Source organism: Spinacia oleracea, chromosome 4 (assembly GCF_020520425.1).
Source record: "Spinacia oleracea cultivar Varoflay chromosome 4, BTI_SOV_V1, whole genome shotgun sequence".
In the NCBI taxonomy this organism is placed as follows: Eukaryota; Viridiplantae; Streptophyta; class Magnoliopsida; order Caryophyllales; family Amaranthaceae; genus Spinacia; species Spinacia oleracea.
The window spans coordinates 170,008,545-170,036,235 of record NC_079490.1 but is presented as its reverse complement, the minus strand read 5'-3'; the positions used below and the strand labels follow the sequence as shown (position 1 = coordinate 170,036,235).

The 27,691-nt window shown below is 36.2% G+C and overlaps 3 protein-coding genes and 1 long non-coding RNA gene across 6 annotated transcripts; 3 read left to right on the top strand and 1 right to left on the bottom strand.

Annotated features, from left to right (window-relative positions):
* Positions 1-4,217: 4,217 nt before the first annotated feature.
* Positions 4,218-5,055, bottom strand: LOC130472160 (uncharacterized). Its single transcript, XM_056842630.1, has 2 exons — positions 4,637-5,055; positions 4,218-4,548 (listed from the first exon to the last, which is right to left on the bottom strand). Exons 1-2 carry the CDS (start codon positions 5,053-5,055, stop codon positions 4,218-4,220), a joined length of 750 nt encoding a protein of 249 aa, XP_056698608.1.
* A 4,615-nt stretch (positions 5,056-9,670) lies between these two features.
* Positions 9,671-12,632, top strand: LOC110805374 ((R,S)-reticuline 7-O-methyltransferase-like). The gene is made up of 2 exons (XM_022010963.2): positions 9,671-10,501; positions 11,846-12,632. Exons 1-2 carry the CDS (start codon positions 9,752-9,754, stop codon positions 12,146-12,148), a joined length of 1,053 nt encoding a protein of 350 aa, XP_021866655.2. The 5' UTR covers positions 9,671-9,751; the 3' UTR covers positions 12,149-12,632.
* A 1,456-nt stretch (positions 12,633-14,088) lies between these two features.
* Positions 14,089-16,161, top strand: LOC130459936 (uncharacterized). Its single transcript, XR_008919684.1, has 3 exons — positions 14,089-14,297; positions 15,452-15,519; positions 15,959-16,161. It is a non-coding gene; the product is annotated as an uncharacterized lncRNA (long non-coding RNA).
* Positions 16,162-17,496: 1,335 nt separating this feature from the next.
* On the top strand, positions 17,497-20,785 carry LOC110805383 (uncharacterized). 3 transcript variants are annotated; one of them, XM_056842806.1, is made up of 3 exons: positions 17,497-17,638; positions 17,857-18,085; positions 18,709-19,268. In XM_056842806.1, the coding sequence occupies exons 1-3, from the start codon at positions 17,633-17,635 to the stop codon at positions 18,915-18,917; spliced, it is 444 nt and encodes a 147-aa protein (XP_056698784.1). In that variant the 5' UTR covers positions 17,497-17,632; the 3' UTR covers positions 18,918-19,268. The 3 variants fall into 3 exon arrangements, 2 of the variants coding, with proteins under 2 accessions (XP_056698784.1, XP_021866669.1); XM_022010977.2 differs by lacking the exon at positions 18,709-19,268 and adding an exon at positions 20,509-20,785 and having other exon boundaries at positions 17,540-17,638; XR_002538002.2 differs by lacking the exons at positions 17,497-17,638; positions 18,709-19,268 and adding exons at positions 19,275-19,470; positions 20,509-20,785 and having other exon boundaries at positions 17,715-18,085.
* The last annotated feature ends 6,906 nt before the right edge of the window (positions 20,786-27,691 follow it).

The following is a 27,691-nucleotide window of genomic DNA, read 5'->3' as shown; positions in this document are numbered from 1 at the left end:
TCCATCCTCAATCTCCGGCGATACGCCGCCCAGAACCACCGCAAAACCCCACCCCCAAACTCCCATGTTCTCTCGCCTCCTTCGCACTTCCCCTCCCTTTCTTTCGTCGTCCTACCGCCGCAGACCAGCCACCACCACCTTCGCCTTCACCGGAGATTTCTGGCGCCACCAAACCTAGCCCCATCTCCCCTCCTATTCGTGCTCTGCTCCGCCGTGCACCGCCTCCTTTCTCTTCGACTCTCCTGTTCTCCCTCCCCTGTTCGCACACCCCTCCTTTTCTTCCTCTTATCCGCGAGCCACAGCCACGCGGTCAGAACAGCCCAGCCACGCTGGAGTTTCCCCGTCGCCGACAAACGAGCCCAGCCACCCCAACTCCCTTCCTCCTCCGTGCCTTCCCTGTTTCACGCCCCTCCCCTGTTTCTATTTCCCTTCCCAGAAAACCGAGAATCATGTTTCTAAGTGAAACATTGATTCTTATTCACCTCAAAGTCTCAAACTCGTATTTGAGTTGGGCTATTTTACTTTGGGCCTTTGGTGAGTTAAAAATTGAATAACTATTTCAGATTTCCTATTATTAAATTTCAGAATCTCTAAATTATTAATTTTCATGTTTTAATAAATTTTTATCATATAATTATTTACTAATAAATTGTTATTATTTTTCAGGTTTAATTATCGAATATCGATTTTACTAAAATAAATTACTAGCTTGAGTTAACAAAAACGGAATTTAAATAAGATTTTCATGAAAATCGATTTATCAAATATATATGTATTTCGATTGAAAATTTAATTAATAATAACATTTTCGTTAAAATTCGAAATTATAATTTATTAAAATTCGTTATTTATAAATTCATTACTTATAAAATTTATGATTTATAAAATATTAATTTTAAATTATTTATCGATCTAATACTAATTCAATTATTTACTATTTTTAAAGAAATTGGACTCGGAGCTCAGGACGAACGAACCAGCGAAAATCCTTAGCCAAAATCGTGGAAGTGAGGTAACGGCTATTGCTAGTACCCGCAATTCCCTTATAAATGTAATTATGAAATTACAACGTATGATTGATTTATTAAATGAATGTTTTGACATGTTTTATGAATTGCGGGAAATAAAATATGATTTTATTGAATAATTTATTATAATATGATTTGATGGAATTATTCCTTATTTTATGATTGATTATAAAATGCTATGATGATTGATTGAATTTCTCATAAAATGTTGTTTATAAGAAACCAGGAAAGAAAGGATGTTTGATCTTATGATCCAAAGGAATTATGTTACTTCAACTGAAGTAAAAAGACTAAAATGTAAAATTAAACGAAACATGATAAATGAAAGTGAAATTCCTAGTCCGTTTGGCAGTATATGTTCACAGGTTACGATTCTCGGTCATGCATGTACCCATGGGGCATCCGCCCATTGAGCCAAGGCTCTCATGTTTTTCGGGCCAAGGCCCCATGTTTTATGGACAGCGGTCCATCGTGGAAGACGTTCCACCATGTCATACTTGCCACGACTAGCATGTGCACCCTAAAGTTATGAATGAATTAAATAAAGGACTTTATAAAATGCTTTACATTATTCTATTCTCCCTGTGTTATTAAATAAAATGAATTGAAATGAATTTACGTTGCTAGAATAGTTCGTTACTGAGTCTTCGGCTCACCGTTTTTGTTTTCTGTTTTAGGTACTGCTGGGAACGATGGAAACGAGTAGTGGCGAGGATTTCACTTTAATAATATTCACCTAGTTACGCTTAACGTTTTAATAGTTTAATTAAAGACTCGTAGTAAGTTATGTACTTTTACCTTGGGAATACAAAACAAGTATTATGTTAATTTTGGAGTTTAAATAGCTTATGATTGATGGTTGCCTTGTAATTCCCAAGAGGGAGTTACGGCAGGTAATGTCCCGACCGAATTAGGTTAATTCCGCTGCTAATTATGCTTTATTAAATGAATTAGAGGTTGGGGTGTTACAGTTTGGTATCAGAGCCAAGGTTCTGGACCATAAGTGCTAGACCTTACGGGTTTCGCACGAAATAGAATTCATTAGGCTTTAAGTAAAAGAGTTTTAAAGAATAAGTTTAAAATGGGACATTCTTAAAATTTTGTTAAGTTAAAATGAATATGAGTGTGAGTGTAGGAACGGGATGAACGGGTTTATTTTCAACGATTTATTTGCTTCAACTTGTTAAATGTTGTCTATCGAGGCTATGAATAATGTCACCTAAGGCTCGCAACGAGCAATCTGTTCACAATGATTATGCCATATCGATGCAGTTATGAGTGTTTTCTTTCCTAGTGATTGTGAATTAGAAATTGTCTTATGATGTTAGAGAAAGTTGAATTTTAGTATCCTTTGATCTATCTAGATCTGATGTAATTTGGGAATGAATTAGTTGACTGAGTGTGAAGCTAACAATAATTTTTTTTGGGGGCATAGTGTGACCAAAATGGCAAATGAGGATAGGATTTCGTCCCAAATGTTAGTAAATAAAACCAATGATTCAAACTGTCTCTGCTTTGAAAACCCCTGATGACCGATGGTGAGTTTTTCTGGTTATCCTTGTAGTGTTGTCGATCACGTACCCATCACCGATACAACTATCGTCCGAGAATAGACAAATGTTTTCTAGAAAAGAAACATAGTATGCCTCGACCGAGAGAATTAAATTTTAGCATTAAAGTAATCACAAGACCCACCCTTATTCTTAAAGCACCTATAGAATGACTCCAACTGAGTTGCAAAGAATTGAAGAAACAATTAAATGATTTATTTGGATAGGGGTATATTCAACTGAGTGATTCACTTTTGGGAGCCCTGCCATATTTATGAGGAAAAATGATGAAACATCGAGGTTATGCATAGATTATAGAGAGTTGGACAAAAATAAATATCCTTTATTCCGCATTGATGATTTGTTTGACCAACTTCGAGGTACAAAAGTGTTTTCAAAGATAGATTTGAGGTCTCGATACCATCGACTTTAATGTGAAGCCATTTGAATAATGTGAAGCACTTTCTTTGGAATGAGGAACACCTGACTCCAATAAGTCTGAACATTTAAAAGCACTGCTCTAATCAGCTGCAATCTGCCCGCATAACTGAGCAATTTTGCAGTCCAAGAATTGATACGTTGAAGAACTTTAAGGATCAGAGGCTGACATTGCATAACAGATAACTTCTTAGTAGATAAAGGGACTCCCAAGTATTTGAAAGGGAAATCACCCTTCACAAACTGGAATTCCTCCAGAATACCATGCTGCACATCAGGACATACACCACCAAAGTAAATCGAGCTTTTGTTCAGGTTAGCCTTCAAACCAGAAGTAGTAGAAAACAACTGGAAAGCCTTATAAAGCTCTCTCACAGAATTTGCATCACCCCTTGAGAACAATAACAGATCATCAGCGAAGCAAACATGAGTGATGTTAAGCTTCTTGCATCTAGGATGATACTGAAATAGAGCATCATCTTTCAGAGATGAGAGACATCTATTTAAATAATCCATACAGATGACAAACAAATAAGGAGAAATCGGATCTCCCTGTCTGAGCCCTTTTTTTTGCTTTCATAGGCTCCGTGACTTCACCATTGACATTAAACATATAAGACACAGTGCACAAACACTCCATAATCCAATCAACAAACTTGTGTGGAAACCCAAGAAAAAAAATCAAATATCTGACAAAAGGCCACTCGACTGAATCATAAGCCTTCTAGAGATCGATCTTGATCATACATCGAGGAGTAATGTGTTTTCTATTGTACCCCTTAACCAATTCATGACTGAGGATAATGTTATCTGAAATAACCCTACCCTTTACAAATGCTGACTGACTCCCATCTATAAGACTAGGCAAAATATTCTGCAATTTGTTAGCTAGTACTTTGGAAATAATTTTATAAAGGATGGTACAACAAGCAATGGGTCGAAAATCTCTCACACGCACAACATTCTCAATTTATGGAATAAGTGTAACCAAAGTACCGTTTACCTGAGCTGGCATTTGACAGCAGTTAAAGAAGTCCTGAACAGCCACAACAATGCTATTTCCAGTGATGTTCCACGTACTTTGGTAGAACTGAGCAGTAAAACCATCAATCCCGGGAGCTTTACTCTTGTCCATCCCAAAGATAGCGTGTTTAACCTCCAAGCTTGTTACAGGAGCACACAAGGAAAGCTGATGTTGAGCCTAGAGCAAAGGCCCCTTCTCAACAATGGTTATGTCAACCATAGGAATGCTTTGGGCAGCAGTACCCATAAGCTTCCTATAGAAATCCACTATCTCCTCCTTAATTGAGCCCTGCAGACACACTCGGCTACCATCATCCTTCAATAACACCTTTATGGCATTCATACTTCTTCTCTCCTTAATAAAAGCATGAAAGTATTTAGTGTTGGAGTCACCTAGCTGAATCCAGTCCACTCTTGACTTTTGTTGCCAGATTTTCTCTTCTATCAAGCTCCATTTCTCCAAATTTTCCAAGTCCGACTTCTCTTCAGAAATCATTGAAATTATCAAGCTGCAAATCATATTGAGTCTGCTTTAATTTTTCTCTCAAAGTCTCAACTCGTTGAGTAACACCCTTGAAATGTTTGACATTAAGTTGCCTCAAATCAGGCTTTAAGTGCTTCAACTTAAACCAAATGTCTAAAAGAGGGTGCTTATGTTGTTGAATTCTCCATTGTGCATCAACAAGCTCATAAAATTCATTCACCTCAGTAAAGACATTGAGAAACTTGAACAAAGTATGCCTCTGCACCTGACTGTTCTCGAAATTGATTAGAATAGGGCAATGGTCAGACACATTCATGTCCAAGACTTCAGCAGTTACCATATGAAACTTATCTAACCAAAGTTGATTAGCCAAGCATCTATCCATTCTGGACACTATTCTGTTAGAACCATACTGATTATTACACCACGTATAATATGCACCAACAGTATGTACTTGGAACAACTTATTACTCTGAGTGCACATTTCAAAGTCCATGATCCCTGACCTCACTGGCAATAACAACATCTCCATTCAATCTATCATCTGTAATCACCACTAACAAGTAACGGCCCAGCGCACTGTTGAGCCATTTTAGAAAGGAAATCCCACAAAGATTTTCTCAATTCTTGGCTATTACAACCATAAACAGCAACAATAAACAAAGTAACATCATTGCCTATGATTTCCGCTTTAACACATAATGCTTGATCACAACTATCAATAAAATGAACATTCACCACCCTAGGATTCCAACCAAACCAAATCCTACCATTACTAGCATACTGATAGTTATGAAAAACACTCCATTTAGGGATCATTTTAGCCTTTATTTTCTCAAACTTACTAAGCTTAACTCTTGTCTCTAGAAATGCACACATATCAACTTTATTCTTCAACAAAAATGCTTTATTTTGTTTATGGGGTTTATTACACCCTCTGGCATTCCAAGTAATAAACCTCATGGTGGACCAGAGAGGAGAAGGTCCTCGCCCTGAACTTGTTTTCCAGTTAGCACCATATCATCAGAACCTCCAGTTACCTCAATAGGCAGAGATGCAAAATTATTTCCGATAATTACAGGAGTACCATTCTTCTGTTGCTGTACCGGCCTTGAAGCAGATCTCCGTGCCACCGTTGCCCAAGTCTCAGTAGCTTTTTCAGTTGCAGTAACAAGAACATGATCAGTAACAAGAACAGGATCAGCCTGCTGCCCACCAACAACAGGTGTGTTCTTAGCTAATGTTTGTCACTTTTACGCATGACAATACATAACTTTGATCATTAATATCTTTTTTTTTATTTTTAAGCAAAAATTAATATTTTAAAAATACACATGAAGACTAATCTAACAAGATCTCACATGACTATGTTTCGGATTCGGGGCGAATTTTGAGTGGATAGGTTCCAGTCCCCTTCCAATTGTTGTTGCGGGGGATCGAACACGGGTCCTCCCTACCAAGTTCAGCCTCAATCACCACTTAACCAACAGTCAATTGGCGACAAAGTATAATATGTGAATAGTGTAGAAATCACAAACGTTACGAGTATTAAAAATCGAAAGAAGTATGATATTTTTTTTCTTATAATATCAGTATGGCAATAATTATACCGATTAACGTAAAATTTTGGCGTACAGATTTTTTTTTTTATTTTTAAAGTGCATTAAAAACTTATTTGCAACTCCATTGGTTGCATTGCATATATCATTACCCTAAAAAATCATAGACAATAAGTCAATAATCAGCATCCACTTGATTGTTAACCTATCATGTAGTAATGGTTCTCTTCTTTTAATGATGTGTTATGTACCGAACTTCAGATGATCGTTTGCAAGGATGAGTGAGTTATTTTTTTGTGAGGGATAGCTCATTTTCTTTCATCACGTATCAAATAAACTAAAAACCCTATGTTGTGAATATAACAATAAATTATGTTTATATGGATGTCAATATATGACCTTTAACTCTAATCCGAGTACATTAGAAATCAAGATATACATTGAGATTAAACCAACAACAATTAAAAAAAAAAAAAAAAATTTTACATAATGGTAAATCAACGTGGCCAAAGTAAATAAATAAATAAGTAGTGTAAATATCAAAGTCATGCTTCCGTTGAGAAACATAATAAGTATAGGTTATCCTCGTGCAATCTAGTCTTGTCATATCTAATAATTAGTTTAAGTCAAATTTAATCAGGTCCAATTAATTACAATCAGGATCAATCAAGTCCAGTAAATTTGGATAAAATCAGATAAATTTAGTTCAAGTAAGTTCGATCATAAGATTTAAGCAAAGGGATCCACCCCAAGTTAGTTTTCTATGTAAACATGCACTTCCTCCGTTATCTTTTGGTTGTTCAATTTTGTCTAGACACGTTTGTCAATGCACAACTTTGACCATTTATATATTTGATTGTCTATCATTAAAAAATTTAAAAAAGTTGATATATTAAAAACATGTGTCGAGACGAATATACCAGGACCCAACACGAGTACATTACTATGTTTTTAATTGGGAAAATTTGTAATTAATAATCCAACATTTGCCCGGTTTTCTTTAATTAAGCCTACCTATGCGATATTTCTAAATAATCCAACCTTTATGACCCAACTACTATTATTAAGCCTGGATGACCGGTTACCTGCTACAAAGTCAAGGAAAATTTGTAATTATTAATCCAACCTTTGCTCGATTTTCTTTAATTAAGCCTACCTATGCGATATTTCTAAATAATCCAACCTTTATGACCCAACTACTATTATTAAGCTTTGATGACCGGTTACCTGCTACAAAGTCAACGTTAAAAACGTTGACAACCTAAAGTTGGTTTCCCTGCTAAAATATTGGACACGTCATCATCACTTGCCACCTAAACAAGGATTTCATTTTTTTCCAAAAAACCCTTAACCCTTCTCTTCTCTTCTCTGTACCGTGTTTCAATTCTTCTCTCCTCCATTACTGCTGCTTCAACCACAATTGTACTGGTTCATGACATCATCAACGATTTTCTTGTGGAAATAGGTGACTTCATCCACGCGCATTCAAATTTCGTCTCCAAAATCGTACAATTGAAGGTGAACTTACGAACCTTAGCGTTTTTGTTCCTGTTTTGGTAAATTTTGAATTTTGGGCTTCCTTGATGGTCAGTTCGTAAAAACCCGAGCTGTTGCAATAATATAGTTTTTTTTTTTTTATGTTGGGGGATGTTGGTTATTGTGGTCTTGTTGAAATTTTAGAAAGAAAAAAAGACCTTGAATTTGATGAAGATCCAGTTCCAACAAGCAATTGCTTTACCCCAGCCATAGCAATTGCTGATTATTTTTGATGAACTTCAAAATGGAGAGGTATGAGGGATCGACAATGGTGGAGAAGAGGTAGAAGAGAAATAATGGAGAGGAGTTCAGAGATGAAGCAGAAAATCGCAGAGGAGAGAGGAACGAAAATTTAAATAGCAATTAAAGAAAATAAGGGGAAAAAAAATTATAATTGTTATATGCCACGTAAGGGTGAATACCGCCTATAGCAGGTTAGTAACTTGTTAGGCTTAATAATAGTAGTTGGGTCATAAAGGTTGGATTATTTTGAAATATCGCATAGGTAGGCTTAATTAAAGAAAATCGGGCAAAAATTGGATTAATAATTACAAATTTTCTTTTTAATTGTGCATATATAAACAACATAAGTCAAAGTTGATCATGTGAATAGTAACAAAAGTCAATATGGTACAAACGCTAAAAAACGGATGAAGCATTGCATTATCACATCTATACTATGGAGTATTCCTAACCTGAAGTCAAAGCAAATAAATGATTTTCGTCAAGTGCCATCTCTAGACCTAGTTGTTGGAACCCAATGGTTAGGGTCAAGTTAACATGTTTTTTTTGTTGGATTAAGATCTTTAATTCTTTATTGAACAAGGTCAATATAAGGTCAAACTTATAGCCTAATAAATTTTGAATATTAAGTTAGTTTGATATAAAAAAATTTATATGTATAGCTTTTGTATTCGGTTGTATTAACATCTAGCTCCCTCTTTTAATTCATTTTCATTGCTTGTTTATACCCCTATCGCCTGTTATTGATTATGACCCGCTTTAGTCTACCAATTATTGGCCCGTTAAAAGGAACTTTTCATAATTCGGCCGGTTTTGACCAACACCGACCCTCCCAATAACCAGGACTAGTCACCTTCTACTGACTATGGGACACGATCGATTGGTGCCACGTACATTAAATGTGAAGTCTTAAAGTGAGATGAGTATTTTCTCTATTTTCGGGCTACACATGTACAGTACTGTTTTTGTGGAATGATATTTTTCAAAAATGTTGGAAATTTATGCTACCATATTATTAGTATATTACTGACACTAGCTGGTAAGCCCATCTAGAACATGGACCTCAGTCAATTTTGGTGTAAAACCCAAACGGATCCTATTTGGACCGTCGTCTTATTGGAATGACCGGATGACAATGTGGAAGCTAAGAAAAGCATGTCCAAAACAAACAAAAAAAACTAAGAAAAGCAAGAGGTTGGGGAACTAAAATTAAATGGATGGATAGTTTAATATTTCATACCAATGAGATTTTGGCTGATTGGTCTAAGAGTGAAGACTAAATGTCCGTGTGTTTGAATTTCGCTTACATTTGTGATTTTATATAGCTCAAACTCACTGAAGAAAATAAAATATTACTCCTGCGTTCTTTTAAAAAAATACACCACTTCGCTTTTTGAGTCTTTTTTTTTTTAAATAAAATGCATGACTTTCGTTTGATAACTTACATATTGTACTCCGTATTACTTATCTCTTTCATCAATCTCCACTCATAATATTTTATTATCTATCTCTAGCTTATGGTCTTAAGTAGAGGTTGGCGTAGCGGGTATCAGATATGTGCGGGGAAACACATATCACCCCACGACATGACAAAATACATTCACAACATGACAAAATAGAAAAAAGACTAATAGATAAAGAAAACACACTTACACCATTTAATAATAATTTTACATCAACGTCCTAAAACTATGTGTCCAATACAAGTGATACATTTGAAAAAGAAAACAGAGAAAGTAATAGCATATGAGATGATCCGTTTAATTCCCCCTATAAATAGCTACACTCCATTTGTGTAACACTATCAACATTCAAAAGTATAACCCACACCTACATAGTACATACACATACTCCATAGTATTATTTGCTTTTAAACCTAGGCACAATAAAATGGATCTCGTCAAAGCCCATGGCGAGGTATACAACCACCTCTTTGCTTACGCAGACACCCTAGTGCTAAGATCTGCTGTAGAGCTCCACATCGCAGATATCATACACTCGCACGGCCAACCAATGAGCATAACCCAAATAGCCTCAAAACTCGAGTCATCTCCCTCCCCAAATATCCCCTACCTGACACGTGTAATGCGTGTACTAGCCCGTAACAAAATCTTCACCGTCGAAAATAAAAAAGAAAACATAAACATAACACCCTTGTACGGTCTAACCGAAACAGCAAAGTGTTTGTTACACGATCAAGAGTTAAGCTTTGCTCCGACCCTTTTGACCTTCACCGACCCTTCGATCATGGCCGGGTGGTACGAGATAGGCCGTACGATCAAGGAAGGTGGGACCCCATTTGTGAAAGCTCATGGGGAATCGTTCTGGGAGATGACACGTGAAAATCCTGAGTTTAATAAGTTGTTCAGTAGTGGGATGAGTGCTGTTACTAAGCCTGCATTAGATGCTATAATTAAAGGGTTTAAGGATGAGTTTAGTAGGTTGGAGGGTAGTCTTGTTGATGTTGGAGGTGGGACCGGATATTTAGTGGCAAATATTGTTGAAGCATATCCTCATATTAAAGGTGTTAACTTTGATCTTCCTCAAACTATTGTAAATGCTCCTCAATACCCTGGTGTCACTCATGTTGGTGGTGACATGTTTGATCGGATTCCTCCTGCTGACAATGTTATCATTAAGGTATGTCTATGACTTTGTACAAAAACAGACATCAGGAATGATATCATAATATTAGGAAAAAAAACCCTCCTACAATAATATTAGGAAAAAAAAGCACTAAAAAAATTAACGGTTTAGGTATGGAAAAAACTATACTTCTATTTGTTTATAGATTACAGTGCTAATGATACCACGTAATAATAATTTGCTAAAAAAAAACTTTTGATAATATTTTCCTCAAATCGTGTACTACGAATATTATATCCATGCATGACACGTGATCTAACCTTTTAATATTACCCACTCCACTTTTGTCATGTCACTCATAAACATTCACGTACATCTTTAACTCTTACTCCCTTTGTGGCTCTGTCTCTAATTGTTTGCAACATGATTCAATAGTGCTTTAATTATTGAGAATTTGTTGTATAGAATTGAGAAGAGATTAAAGTAGTGGTGGGCCAAATGTATTTTATGTGAGAGTAAAATTATGATCTCGTGAGCTTTTATGTTAATGTGACAATCTTTTAGGTACGTCCTAAAATGGCAAATGGGGCAAACAAAAAGGAACGGAGGAGTAAGTTATATATTCACACATTGAAACAATCTAAATAGTTCCTCCATTCTTATTTACATGATACAATCAAGGTCTAGACTCTATTCACACAAGTTCATTTGATTTTTTTTTTTGTAAAAAACATAGTGGTCATGTTAGATTTGTCTCAATAAATATTTTTTTAATTATCTACTTTTGATAATTTTTTCTTATCCATAATTAAAGATATTAATGTTTAAAATCTTACATTGATAAACGTGACTAAATAATTGTTTCATGTAAATAAGAACATAGGGATTACTAGATCAATAGATTGTGTCTAAGTTTAAATAGCATATAAGATCTCACATAATTATATATTTTTTCTTGTATGGTCGGACGTTATAAAGTTTGACAAAATTGGACGAGAGATGTTGCATTTGCTCGATGATGACGAATTCGACTAAAAATTTCTTCGAAAATGATAAGATGTGTCACAATGATGATCGACATGGAATGCTTATTTGTCATGATTTAAATTGAAAACTAAAATATTTAACTTATACTATGTATATCCTATTATACATGTTTAGAAAAAAGTTAGGAAAATTTTAATATTCTAATTTGTTTATTTCTCTATATCGAATACCTAATTTACATATTTTTATATTAAAAATACTGCATTGATAGTAAAAATATTATAATGACTCATAACCTGCGTGACTCCTATATGTACCAATTAAACTCCGACACGTAAGATTGCGACTTACGACCTTTAACATAAAAATAAATAAAAAGAGACTAAACACTAATTTCTTTCTTTTATGTAGTCTGTTTTACATGATTGGGGGGATGAAGAAGCATTGATAATCCTAAAAAAGTGTCAAGAAGCAGTTGCCCAAAAGAAAGGAAAGGTGATTATTGTTGAAATTGTTCTTCATCCAGATCGACATTTGATGTCCGATAATGCAGCTATTGCCATTGATCTTTTAATGATGGTTAATTGCGGTGGTGCAAAAGAAAGAACTGAAGATGAATGGAAGATTTTGTTGAACAAAGCTGGGTTTACTCACTTCAACTTCATCCCACTTCAAGCTACACTCTCCTTTTCCATTATCGAGGCCTTTAATTAGTGCCAACGTCTCATCTGTCTTGTTTTACTTGCTCTATTTTGACCGGAAAAATTAACTCTCGCAAAATTGGTCAAATAGAAAAAATAAAATGAAGCGGAAGGGAGTATAATTAAGTCAATTTCAACGTCTTCAACAAATAAAATAATATACCGATAATACAAACAATGCGGAGTATTTAAGTTGTTACTAGCTTTGTATTAGAATCCAACAATCTTTTACTTGTGATTTTCTTTATCTAATGTTTTCTAGTATTTTTTCTCTTAAGTTTTTAGGCTTTTGATTAGATTATTATATTTCTGTCAATCAAGTGTTTACTGATGTAGTTTTTCGTTTATTCAAAATAAATCTCTGTAAGATATAATTTTAGGACGACGCCGCTCCCTCCTCGTCCCCCCCCCCCTCTCAAACCATAGCTTTCGTAAGCAAATTTTGAATGGGCTTCCATTGATTATAATAAGTGGAAATTTGATAATTCGGTTGTTTTTCTTTAAGTTTGTTTGTGATGTTTTTAGGTTTTAATGACGCTTCCTCTTCCTGCGAGGAACTTCTTTCTCTTGAAATACAAGGTTTTGCTTCTCATCCTTTGAGGGAGAACTTTTTCTAGGTTTAAAGGGCTTTGCTACGCTATTGATTTATTATCGGCTACAAAATAGGCGGTAAGTGTAAGTTAAACCGGAATCGTAACATATCAACTCATATGGACTGTTAATATCAAATGAAATTTTTTAGTGTCAAGCTGTGCATGCGTCTATGCATTGGAAATTCATGCTACACTACTTCAGTAATCAGATTAATTGGTCTTGCAGAGAGAAGGGACATTGCAGGAGAATGGAATTTATATTGCACTGTGACATAAGCAATCAGACTTGTTCCTTTTATTTTGTGCGAATGAGCCAACAAGGACAATATAAATTACAAACAGGAGTGAGAGGAGTCGAACCTGAAACCTATTATACACAAGCCCTTAGATTTATTGCCTTATGCCTATATTAGCATATGGCCATCGTCGATCCACCCATTACAACAAACAGGATCAAAGAGGGCGAAAAAAGTCGCCCTCTTTGATCAAATTATCGCCCTTTTAACCTTTAAGGGCGAAATAAAAATCGCCCTGTTAGGTTCGTCCTATTAGCTTTCTAGGGTAACTCTATTTATTCGCCCTTTTTGATCAAAACCAAAGAGGGCAAATAATTTTCGCTTTCTTTGTTTGAAAACAAGGAAGGCAACTTAAATCTCGCCCTATTTGATTATTTTTCGCCCTCTAAAATAGTTTAAATAGGGCAATTCTGTTCGCCCTGTTTGTTCAAAATCAAAGAGGGCAACTTGATAAAGTCGCCCTCTTTGTTCTATTTTTTATTTTAAAATAAATAAATCTGGTTGAGGCTACCCAAAAACTTAGCTTATAAGTAACTATATATATTGCAACAAGCTTTAATCAATACGATACACAAACAATTAACTATTAAAGCTATAGCTATTACATGCTAATATCAAATGAGAAGTTTACTGTTTGTTAAAAGGGTTCCTTAGAGCAGACTGCAGAGCAAAGAAGCATCAACCGATAACAACACCCCAGCATAATTGTGAGTGATATCAGCCTACAAAAATTCCTTGATTTAGTACCAGCCAGCATCAAGATCCTGTAAACAGGCACTACTACAAAAGGCGTGGAATCTCGACGATATTGCCTCGACGCCGCGGGTAACCGCTGGAGTGAAATTTTAGGTTCTGTGGTTTGCCGACGGTTTTCCGCGTCTAAAGCATCCCTCGAGTTGTAAAACCGTCGAGAAATAAGTAAAAACTCACATGATCTGCACGTGGTCTCTTCTGTACTGCCCGCGACATCAAGGGAAAAAAAAATCCGCCGCTCGCACTAATCTTTTCATTCTCAAACCTAACTCGCCTCCTTCAATGAATCACTGTATAGTATTGCAGGAAACTTCCCTTTATCCCAGATCTACTCTCAAATCTTAATGGAGTTACAGACTCTTACACCTTCTCATTTGTTTTCCCTTCCGGTTGTAATTGTTTCTCTCTCAAATCTCGTATTTTTTTAACTTTACTTTTCTCTTAACTTGGAGGTATTATCCGACCATATCAATGGAATTTGCATCTTCTTCCATCTGATTTTAGGCAAGTCTTGCTCAAGGTAATGTAATTTATCCATCTGAATTTATCAATCTCTATTTTTTTTCATTCTTCAATAGTCTAGGTCTATATTTGTGTAATTTGGGGTTTAGGTTTTCACTGGGCTTAATTGGCGGCTCAAGAAATTTGGATAGGAAGATTTCGATTATTGATTTGCATACAGTTTGTTCAAATTTCGGATTTCAATATATGAAATTAGGTTGCAGATAGGATGAGGAAAGCTATATCCAAATCTGATTCATGATATCGACTCGGTTAGAAATTAGAATGATCGAATACTTGTATTATAGCAGTTATTTTTAGTTGAAAATTGCTTAACGTATTAAATGTTTTTCTTTGACAAAAGGGTTTGCTTACATTGCTAGTTCCCCCTCCAACTTATTGAGCTCGTTTAATTTTATTTAAAGGAAATAAAAATAATCTGATGTATGATTCTACAAATTATATGGATTAGATTAAATTTCTAAGGTTTCCATGTTCTAAGTTGATCGTATAGCTGCAATTGAATGGTGTTCAAAATTCTGGGTTTTCATTGCATATAATATAATTGCTTATAAGTTATATCAGGCTTTGCTTTTGATGAATTTGAACAGTAGACCCTGCGTCACTTTGGGAGCCTTTATTAACATAAGAGTGTGTTAAGATCATAGCAAAGTATGTTCAAATTTCAAAGTTACATGATGGGTTATCACACTATGTATGTTTGGTTTAATCATTATAAGCATAAAGGTTACTTGGGCAGACTAAGAGGGGAATGCGAATACCCATTTTCACGAGTTTGGTACTAGACTTGTTTCTATTTCACAAATCTAGATGATAATGATTGTTTGAGCATCTGCTGAATTTAGATTAACTTTATATTTCTTGATCGAGTTAGATAAATTAAAGTAGTCTTTCTTGTTCTTTTATTTGTTATTTATTATTTATGTGTGTGTGTGGGGTGGGGGGGTATTTTGACGTGGCAAAGTGCTGTTGTGGTTTAGCTTAACTATACTATGAATCTAGGCCATTTAAAGCAAAACTTACAGTTGAGTATACCTCTTCTATATCGTAGGAACATTGGGATAGATATTTGTGATTATGTATGAAATTGTGAGTCTCTCAGTGGAAATTGTTCACTAATTAATGTTGCATCTTGCATATTCTACAATGCAGCGATTACTGCCAATTTTGCCGATGAACCCAAAACAGCTAGTGCTTCTCTTGCTAAGGCTGCCAAGCATGTAATTTTTCTGGGTTTTTGTTTTTTATTCAACCCTTTTTTGTGTATTTTTTTCAATTAATTTTTCTTTGTTTATTAGTGAAATGTATGTGCAAGTTTAGAATTGATCGTCTTAACCTGAAATATTGCCTTTTGGTTGATGAAATTTGAACTGTAATGAATGGATTTGTGCCCATTTTAAGCTCATTATTTTGATGTTCATGTGCTTTTCTTGAGTATGGTATTCTAATTGAATTTATCGAAGGAGCTATTTTTTACTCGTAGTTTTTCAGATCAGCTTCAGATATGACGAACTTTTCTTTTTATTCTTGTGTAGTTGTAAGTTTGAGATTTGTGCAACCCCAATAACTACCTTGTTGCACTGCCAGAACTATTTTTTCTTCTGCTTTTCAATGGACTTGTGTCAACACTCATTTCTTATCTAACTTGCTCTTTTATAGTTTGATGCCTTGGTCAATGCCCTGCCACTAGTTGAGGGAGGTGAAGAGGATCAACTGAAAAGAATCGTTGATCTTCAGGTATCGTAGTAGCTGATTTTCTGTGAAATGCTCAAGCAATATAGAGCCTGGTAAAGCGGTTTTTCTTGTGTATTTACCCGGCAGAAAATGATGTTGTTGGACAAGAATGGCAGAAGCAACTGGAAGCTGCAGGTAATGCCTTAATCTTTAGTTTTTTTTTTTCATTCAGAGTAATTTTCAACTTATGCATTGTCTACTCCTTCCTTGAATTTTTTCCTGCGTGAAATAAATCTCCTGTCATGAATTGTACTTGAGCTTAAGGATAATTGTATTTTCATCTTCTGTAGTTTAGTTTCCTACATGAACAAGGTGACTTTCTTGACAATGCTGGCCTAGTGTACCACCCTGACCCTAGATTTGCACACATCTGTTGTTGCAGTTAATACAACCATAACTCTGTAAGCACAATTTAAACTTCGCTTCAAACTATACTGTAGGAAGGGTATAGCAGCGTCATAAAAATTTGCAATTCTTTACGTATGCCTTCTCATCAAATTTCAAACGAGGATCTGGGTCAGTTTGCTTACTCCTTGATACACGAGGCTGACTTATTTATTTGTGTATCACTGTATCTGCATTAATTAATATTTACCACTGTATCTTATGAGTAATTACCGAGGTAACTGTCACTCTATTAGCACTTACTACTAGTACTTAAAATCGAAGGATGCTCTGGTTTCATTAGGGGCATTATGGAATTCCTGATGGTACTTTTATGTACATGATTAAAGCTATTAACAAGGAATATCATAGTTTTACTCTATTTAATAATATAACGCTATGGCTCCATATATCTGACCCTAAACCTGCCTTAGACGGAAATCCCACTAGAGGTATCAATGCAATTGTAATGACCTCAGGCAAGATAATCAAACAGAACCCTGGTATCTGTCAAAATGATATTAATTGGACTATGTACACTATGAAATCTGGCAGATATATCACACCTCAACTAGAAAGGGAAATCAGAGAAGTGAAAGAAGTTGAATCAAGAAATCATAAAACTATTCGGAACTCTCACAACTGTATGAGAAGTATAAAACTCAGGGTTAGTTGGGCTTTTTAGTTATTATTGTGTTCAGTTCTTATTTTCCCAAACCTTTTGGCAATGCCAAGAATCATCCGAGTATTCTTTTTTGTAGCCTCATGAATCTATTAGTGCTATATGATGTCATGTGTACTTTTAGCAGAGTAATCTAGATGATAACCGTTTTCCACGTGCAGGATTTAAGATTCTAGCATTCTTGCTCAATCAATTTGGAGGCAAAGTACCTGGCTCAATTCCCGAGATTAAGAATTTTGTGTGTACAAGATTCAAAGCCGAATACCCCATTTTTTATAAGGTTCGTTAGTGAAATCACCAACTTAGAATAGTTAGAGAACCATACTTGCCTAGTTACTGACACCATGACCGCTACTGCTACTGACTGCAACAACTGGACATGAATGGTCCAAATACAGACATAGTTTACAGTTCCTCAAGTTCAGTGCTGGGGGGTTTTTGGTGACTTGGTCTACTGGAATTACGAGAAGTTTTTGGTGGACAAAGAGGGCAAGGTTGTAGAGTGATACACACCTACAACATCCCCTCTCGGGATGAAGGTATGATCCCGAATTCTTTCATTTCAGTTTCTGTTTAACTTTATAAAACTGAACTTTACGAAACAGAACAGAATAGAACATGTCATTTGAGTAGTGTTCATGAATTATCTTGTTCAACAGTCAAAAGAGTAAGCCTGATGTAGAGGAAAAAGAACTAGTCAAAACAATCTAGGACCCTGATGTTTACATTTAATTTTCTACCCTGATATTAAATTCAGGTTGTACAGCAACATATGGCTCCTTTATCTATAATGTCTAAACAGGAAACCGCCGACACCAAAACCCTAAAAAAGAAAAAGAAAAACGAACACTTCTCGTCGATCAGTTGCTCGATCTTAGTCTGGTACCTTCGAAATTCTCATGGTACCTTCAACCCTCCATTGAAATCGAAATTCTCACAGTACCCTCTGAATTGCGGAAGATTACAAGCTTTCTCACTTTCACCAGGTATGTTCTATGTTCTTTTCCATCGATTTTTAATGTTTTCTGTTTGGTTATGGTGAATCTGTTGATAATTGATATATCTTTTTTTTATGGATGATAATGATTCTGATTGAAATTTCGAAAAAAATAACCGAAAGAAGTTATAATTTGATGGAAACTATAGGGTTAAGGTGGGTTTGAATCTAAATTTTAAGGCTGAATAAGAGATTATTTTTACCAGTTGAGTTTCTGACTTTCTTATTTTCAATTATTATGGGTTTAATTTCGTGTTATATGTTGGATTATTATAAGTTTTGAGGTAAATTTGGGATTTTTTGGGTAAATTTGTTTTGATTGGAAATCGTTGCTGTGATTTTATGTTATTTTTGCCTAGAGTTATGATTAATTTAGCAAGGTTTGTTTAGCATTACCTTAGAATACTAAAGAAACTTACTGAATTTCTTGGTGTTTCTTAGTAATATGACTTATAATATCTCCAGGTGTGTCTTAAAAAGTATTATTGTGGAAATTCTAGTTTTTTGGGGGTCTTTAACAAGCAACAACTGACTGAACTGTATTAGTCATTAATGTATGTAACACAAAACTGAACTTTACGAAATAGAACTTGACTGAACTTTATGAAATAGAACAAAACAGAACTGAACAGAATACTGGAGGGTTAGGGGTTGATGGGTTTGAAGACAGAGGTTGCAGGGCTGATGGGTCAGATATGGGCTGCAGGATCAAGTTCAAATTTAGATTTTATCGTCAGGTTCAGGTTTGGGCTGCAGGGTCAGGTTCAAGCTACCTGAAGACACGAAAACACTACCTACATTGGTCTGGGGATGTTGATTAACTTTAAGTGGTAGAGGCTGTGAACACTCTTAATATTTCCCATTAGTGCTTGTGCCTGAACTATCTAGCTAGTGTTCCTTCTTGTTTGTAGTTCTTTACCTTGGGTTATTCTGTAGTCTACCTGTATTTTTTCTTAGGATAATTATTTTCTTGCTCATATAAATTAGGTTTTATTTGTTTTAAGTCACTAATAATTACTGCTAGGAGTTGATTAGTATAAAGAAATCAAAACTGAAAATCTGCATTGTATCTTTATCTGGTGCATTCACTCTAAAATCCTAGAATAGCCTTTGATTTGAGATGTTAATTATACCGGTTATTTACTAATTGATTATCGCCATTGGGCACCAAATTGAAGGAACAAACGAACAGAAGAATCTAGTGAAGAGAAAACTGCTTGTGTCAGAGAGAAGACTTGTAGGCTTGTGTTCGGAAAATACCAAGCTTTCTTAAATAAGGATCACTCCATCAACATCAGAAGTTCACTCAATTTACTATCAAAAGGCAAAGCTACTAAAATGGTATTTCTGCAACAATTTTAACTAGAACAGTAGGTATGCACTTGTTCTAACACTCTATCTAGAGCAGTTTTGCTATAAATTCACTCAAAGAGTAGTTGTTTATGATTTTCATTCTTATAAACACAAATAGGACACACAGATCAGTGTCTGCAACACCAATAGCTTCCAATCTATCTCGGTTTTGTAGTGTACGTTGACTGCAAGCACAGATTGAATTTGTGATTAGGCACAAACATTCTATTCCAACCTCCGGGCGATTTTCTGCCGATAACCACTTAACATATCATTAGTCTTTTAACTTCAAGCTTTTAGTGTGTTTATAGTTCAAGCTTTTAGGCAAACCCTCCGGTATTATTTAAACCCTTTCACTTAGAATTTTCTACTGCTTTCTATATCTGATTATGTGAAGTTTGTGATCCATGGACTAACTATAATTAGTTAAGATCTAACGAACTTTACTAAACTGAACTGAACTGAACTTCTGCCTGCCTTATGCTAATTCTAAAAACTCAAAAGAAGAAACTGGCAGAGACCAGCACCAAGCCCTTTTCTGCGACATCATAACAAAAGGAAATTCTTGCTATATAACCTGGTATATATTGATTATTGTTGATTCTTGGAAATGTTTGTTGTCCAACTTATGCTTAGTAATACTACTCGATTGATTGTTATGATTGATGATTATGGGGTCGGTCAAAACTCAGCTAAAACTGAAACTCTTTCAGTTTAGACTAAGCCCTTTGTTTTTTTTATACAGAGCAGGAACATTAACTTGCTCTTATTTTAACGAGTCATCTCTAACAGGTCGTCTTTATAAACAAAAGCAAGCAAAAAACAAATAAGTTAGGTACGATTAAGAGTCACTAACGTGAGCAACACAACTCAACTGAACTTTATAGTACAGAACAAAGTATAAACACAATCCTCTCACTTATGCAGAGTAATGAATTATATGAAGTTCATATATTTGTTGCTGGTCATTGTTCATTCTTTACAGTGGACATATATTTCTAATTTATTTTTACACCGTGAGAGAAACTATTCCTTACCATTATTAATTTTTTTTTGAAGGTCCGTGATGCGTTTGGAGATTATGGTGGTTGAAGAAAGGAATCAAAGCTCCTTCAACATTGAAGCCCATCTTCTTGAATTTATAGGCTTTGAATTGCCTTTCTTTTGAAGATGATATTTTAGAATAATAGGTCAATTGGAGTTGTAATATACATTGAAGACGTTATGCTGTTTTGGTATACTAGGTAAATAGTTTGGATCATATATAAAATTTGATGATATGTTTATGACGTATTATTATATAATTTAATATAAGTATATATATATCTTTAAGTTATTGACATCTCGTCATTTCAATTTTGCTAGCTATATAGTTTTGTATGATTTGAAGTTTAAGACTGTATTTGCTTCGTGCAAAAAAAAAAAAAAAAAATTGAAAACAAAAATCTCGACGCTTTTAACCGTCAAAAACTATTTCCCGCAAAATGTTAAACTTAACTCGCAAAAATATTTAGGACGCAGGATAGCGTCGAGAAAATACATTAACTACGACAAAAAGCGGCGACAATCTCGACGCAGGGATGCGTCAACATCTAATTTTAGACAACAAAACCCGTCGAGATTCTCGACGAAAAGGAGCGTCGAGAAGTTCTCTACGCCTAAATTCTCGACGCTGATGTGGAAAAAAAGCGTCGAAAAACAACGCGTTTTGTAGTAGTGAGGTAGGAGTATGTTAGAATAGATCCTTAGTACATCCACAGTTGAATCTGTCAGCTCAGCCAGAATTTTCTGATATGTTGGATCTGATCTAGTTTGAAAGAATGTGGCATTAGGCACACCAAACTAGGATGATAAATTACAAAGTAGTATAATAATCTTAAAAATGTAAGCATAAATTACCAAAGAGAAGTGCATCCAGGCTCTTATTTGGCATATATTCATACACAAGCATTTTTTCTTCTCCTTCTATACAGGATCTTAGCAACTTGACAAGATTTCTGTGTAAGACAACAAGGTATAACATCAGTACATGTAGTACGTGTACCCAAAAACTTATCTTATCAATAAGGTATTCACATTACTAGGCCTGCATGCTTATCCTAAGACAACAAGCAGAACATAAGTTTTATCCACATGCAACACATAGCATCATCCAAAATCATGTTAAACGAGCCAATAGACTACAAAGACAGAAAATGGATCTAAATTACTCAATGTTCTCTTCATAGCATGTCATTTGGACTAGACCCCATAAAACCAACATGTTGATCGGTCTATCAACCTTACCTAACAAACAAATTATGCTAAACTTTAGTGGAGAAAATATAACATCAGTACGTGTGGTGTACTCGACCTTTTGATTGGAATATATCTCCTCTGATATTCATATTAGGTTTCGATGTTTTGGCATTTCTCTTTAAGACCATAACCCCATCCATTAATTGATAATAGAAAGACTACATACCCTTATCTGAAAAGATTAAGCATGTCCCAATAGTTTCTTCATATTCTCCTATCTGCAGACAGACAGAGAGATAATCTTAGCCCTCATTAGAACCAGCGAGATTCTCTATGCCTTAAATAGTAAGTCATACTGAAAGTTGAGCTCAAACACACATCAAGGATATCTACAAAAATAGCTCATCAAGGATCAATTTTTATCCAACTTGGGTTGGTCTGTAGAATATTTTCATCAGAATCACCTTTGATAAAACAAGACAAATAAGAAAGACAAGATTGTACAACTAAAGAAAGGCCATGAACTTACCAGCTTTAGTTTAATTTTCATGTCTGAAACCATGTCACATCAAACTAATCATGTTTTCAACCGCTTGCAAAAATAATGATATATTTATAATTGCTGGGTACATTATAGCATTAAACTATGGAATATGTTTTGCGAACAACTTTTAACCTCTAAATTGTCGCAGTGACACCTATCGAAAAGAAATGAGGAAAATAAACCAAATTGAGACCCTAAACTTGATTCAGTGTTAAAAGCAGTGTTCCTCAAAAAACTGACACGTGAGAGAACTACACAATTCATTACATTAGGATTGACTATTGAGGGTAATGAAAAGAGTAATTAATTTTGGCAGCATCTCCCCATAAAATACTTGTATTTACCCCAACCCCCACAAGTATATATTCACAATAATTTCGATTTCATTTCAAGTATCAAATATTACCTCTTTATGTTAAGGATTCAAGGCCAATTTTCTCCATGATTAACTTAAGCTTTTGTTCCAGTTCTTCTTGTTTCTTCTTAGCTTCGTTTTCCTTTCTCAAAGTTTCAGCTTTATGATGCTCAAATTCAGCTCGCATCGTGTTGTTCTTATTCTGGAGTTGCACTACTGTGAGGGGGTCAAAAAAGCACGAGGCTAATGCGTGACCTCGTCCCTCGTGGGTGTGACTTTTCTTTTTTGTCAAATCAAGTGTAATTGGATTTCCTGTGAGTTTACACCCAATTGACTAGTAATATAGGAGTCGCCATTCAGTTTTTAACGACAATGAGAAAAACTGACAAAACCCGGTTATTGTGACATAAAGGGAGTGCAATTATGTTTGACCACGACGGCCGTAGGTTCCCTTGTGATCCCTGGTGTGGGGATCTCTCAACATACACCCGCAAGGTAGAGATTGGGGGTTCGGGGGACTGTAACTACCGAGAGGAGTACTCGCTCTTCGATAACTCCAGAGGCAGGATATCCTTACTAGCTCAGCATAAATAATTGAAGGGACATGCGTTAACTATTAAACTAATCTGAGTTGATTTTAACAATATGCAACATATAATACTAGATCGATCGTGATTATCTGGTTTAGATTGTTTTAAGGGACCTAGCATGATAATCCAATTTCCCAACATATTATCTTTATTAGGCGTGATAGAACAATTAGATTTGATTAGTTTAACAGTTCATAAAAGGGCGAGGAAAGCAATTAAATCATGCGAAGGGGCACATTACGACGCACCCTTGAGAGGTGCGTCACGGTTCTCAGAAAACTAACCACTTTGACTTTGCTATTTCTCCTTTTATTTAACGAATCTCAAGTTACGGAACAGGATACGTTCTGTTCGATTTTTGGATCGGTTGCGACAGAACGCGTGATCAATTTCGCAGCGTGAGGCTTAGGCTTAGGGGTTGAAGTCAATACTCAGAATATGAATTGTCTTTTCACGTCGAATTTGGGGCTATATTTATAGAAAAGAGTTTGTGGAAAGATAGGATTTTAGATTTCTAATCCACGAAGAATTAGGAAAGAACACGTCCCAGGTAACTTCAGCGCCCAGAGCTGGGCGCCGAAGATTTCGGCGCCTAGAGCCAGGCGTTGAAAATAGGGTCTGGGCCGTTTTCTTTGTCAGTTTTGGACTCTTAGAATCCGGAGTGTTTGAGACTTATTCGAGTCTTTTAGCGCGTATTAACTTTATGACGGAATGCGTCTGGCCCCGTTACGAACTCTAGGCTCGTTAGGATTTTAATTAATACGTAACTCTTATTTTCGAATCATATTAGGAATAGGATTCTTCTTGTAATTTCTATCACATTTAGGATTTATGTTGGAGTGTAACACCTAATTCTGACAGGTTTCTATCTTTTATGACTTGCCACTTTTAACAACTACCCATTACGTCAGTTACTATTTTTAGCAGGTTTCCATAAATAGCAGGTTTCTATAAATAGCAGGTTTCGGGTGAAATGAAAAGGGTGATTGAGATTCGTTATTTTATAGGAGATGCGTTGCCAAGTGTAGATTTATGTTCTCATCATCGAACCTTCCCTTTCGGGAATGGGGACAAAAGTAGCTGTCTACAATTAGCCCCCACTTTAACTGAGTCTCGGGATGAGACGATGGTCAAAGTACTTAACGGAGTGCGTCACACAAGCCATGGTGTATGTGACCTGTTTTGCGAGGGTCTCACGAGCCCCCGAGTGATAACATTTGACTTAAGGGTCATCACTTGAAGTGTCGACATATCCCTCACGTGTCATTGGGATTTATCAACGGATAGTATAGAAACTCCCTCACTTTGTCATTGGAAGTATCTAAAGATGCGTAGAAACTCCCTCACTTTGTTATTGGGAGTAGCTACAGACGTTTTCGAAATCAAAGCTATAAAGTGTAATTGGGCCTGGCCAAGCCCAATCACGAGGTAAAAATGATTTTTAAAGATTCTCATTTTCAGGGTTAGCTAAACGAGAAAACCCCTTTGTTTTTATTGGACGTAAAATGAAGGAAAATCCAGCACATCGTTCTTTTTTGGAAAAACGGAAAACCAATCCTTTAATTTTTGGAAAAAAAGGAAAACTACTCACATCGTTCTTTTTTGGAAAAACGGAAAACCAATCCTTTTAAAAAAAGGGAAAACTACTCACATCGTTCTTTTTTTTTGGAAAAACGGAAAACCAATCCTTTAAAAAAAAAGGAAAACTACTCACATCGTTCTTTTTTGGAAAAACGGAAAACCAATCCTTTTAAAAAAAGGAAAACTACTCACATCGTTCTTTTTTGGAAAAACGGAAAACCAATCCTTTAAAAAAAGGGAAAACTACTCACATCGTTCTTTTTTGGAAAAACGGAAAACCAATCCTTTAAAAAAAGGGAAAACTACTCACATCGTTCTTTTTTTTTTTTGGAAAAAACGGAAAACCAATCCAGAAAAAAGTTATTGCTGCAGCAACTAAGGACCTGCGCGGTTAGTGACGCAGACCCCGCCGGCTAAAGATGGCGAGCCTGTTTTTTGGTTCATCGTGATTTCTTTTGAGAATTTCTTTTATTCATTCTTGCAAGAGCGAATTCTTTCGAGGGATGCTCGGATTTAGTTGTAACCTAAATGTGGGTTGACAACGGGCTTAGACGGACCTTCGTCTTGTGGTCGTCTTCTTTTGTGGTTTCGAGCTAGTCTTTACGGCTCGATTTTTGCCACCGCTTGGTCTTTGATCAGAGGACCATGTACAAGTATCAACGGCGACCTTTACTCTGAGGTCAGAATCCATTTTTTTTTCTTTTGAGATTATCCAAACATGGGACTGTGCATGGCGTCTGGGGATATGATTTTGACTTCGCACACTCTTTGTTGGAGTATATATTTTCTTTCGAGCCCCCAAGTACCCGGGCTTGACGGTCATTTCTTGCCGAGAGAGGTACGTATTTTATAACGTCCTTTAATCATGTTTGGGGTCGTGCTCGTATGTGCGAGCGACCTTTATAGTGGTATGCTATTTTGACGAAGTCGTGGAGTGCGACTTCATTTTCCGGGCGACGAAGTTTATTTTCTAATAATATCCGGTTTAGCTTGGCTCGGATTAATCTTTTGACAAACAGACATTTTTTGGGAAACCAACGAATTAACAATATTTTTTGGTGTTTCGAAGAATGACCTTGATATTTATTTTTCTCATATTTGTTTTGAAAAGTGTACACATATATTCCTTGAGACGAGTCTAAGTTTCGACCAAGTTTCAACATTCATTTTCACTATTTGGGGGCTAACGGTGCTTTTGGGCTTGATCTTGATTGCAATAGGGCCTCGTGTCTACCAACATGGTTTTCAGTCCTTTCTTGTTCCGCGTTTTGTGAGATCCGGGCCTTGGGCTGCATTTTTAGCGCCCAAGGCTAGGCGTTAATCATTTCGGCGCCCAGCCGTGGACGCTGAAAGTCTTTTCCTGGCGATTTTTGGCTTTCGGATTTCTTAGCGCGTTTCCGAATGGGATCAGGATGTCATTTGACGTCTTCAGCTATATATAGGGGTTAGATACGTCCCTCTTTTCCATCACTCTCAATCTTCTTCTCTCTTGTAGTTGCTTAGCTTTAATTCCTCCTTGCTTTTGTCATGTCGATTCCTCCCTTCTCCCTCCAACGAGCTGTGAGGCGTTGGCTAAGAGCCCTTACTCCTACAGAAAAGGCTTTGTTGAAAGAATACCACTTAGAGGCACTTTTAGGCTTACAACAAATTAATATTGACTATAACTTTCTGTATGCTGCCCTGAGCTTTTGGGATTCCGATCATCATGTTTTTGTCTTTCGGGGCAATGAAATATGTCCTTTGCCAGATGAATTTGCTGCGATCCTTGGTTATCCTACTAATGCTACTCCTGCCACCCCTGGCACCATTGAAGAGGGTAAAACAACCATAGGGACTTTCCTAGGACTAGATGCTAAAATGCTCGCTGAGATTGTTGTAGGTGATGAGGTTGATTTGGAAAAGCTTGTAAAACATCACTTTAGGCCTAGTAAAAATATGACCGAACAGAAATTGAACATTCGAGCTCTTGTATTTTTCTTGTTGAATCATTATTTGCTGTCGAATAACAATGGTGAGTTCGGTGACATAAGGTTGATCCCCTTGATTAGCTAGATGGAAAGTTGCTATTCTATTATGCTGTTGGTTGTCGCCGAGACTCTGCTGAGTGCGGATGAGTTGAAGAAGAATGCCAAATCTGAATATTTTAAGGGAAGCCCCCTATTGCTGCAGGTAATCGATCTTTTCTTTGCGCACATATATGTTTTTTTGCATATTTTTTACTCGTCCTGCCTGGAGTTGAGTTTCAGCGCCCAGGGCTGGGCGTTAGAATTTTCGGCACCTGATCCTGGGCGTTGAAACTGCGCCCTAGGTTCCGTTTATTTTTTATTTATTTTTTTGATTTGATCGTGCCCGTTTTTTGCAGATTTGGCTCATGGAACGACTTAGGATTTTAGAAACTCCTGTCGATCCTAAACATTATCGCCCTATAGCCTTGGGTAACCGAAAGTATTTGCACCGAGGCCAGGACGAGGCCGAGTGGGCTTCCTTTTTTATTCATGGTATCTGTTCTATTAAGTGGGTGGTACCGTGGTGGGGTTTGATTACTATGACGGGGGGTTCTGATGTGTCGGTTTATGTTTCTTTGTTGGGGCTATCTCGGCCCATTTATATCTTTCCTTACCGAGTCATGCGTCAATACGGCTTAAGGCAGACTATCCCCTTTTCTGATACGGTACCACCTAAAGTAGTATCGGCCTTTTCACAAGCACGGGTTCAAGCATGGGCTAAGTATTATGATGGTCTCCCGCGTTGGGCCGTCGCTACAAATGGCTTTGTGGGTCTTTCTGAAAACTACAAGTTGTGGATGAGTTCCGATGATAAAGCTGTGAGGACCGAGGCTCGAAATGGGGAGCCGGCTGAGCTTTTAATACCTCGTATTAAGGTTAGATATGAGGGCCGTGATTCTGCCAATCCTCGCACCCGTGGTATTAAGAC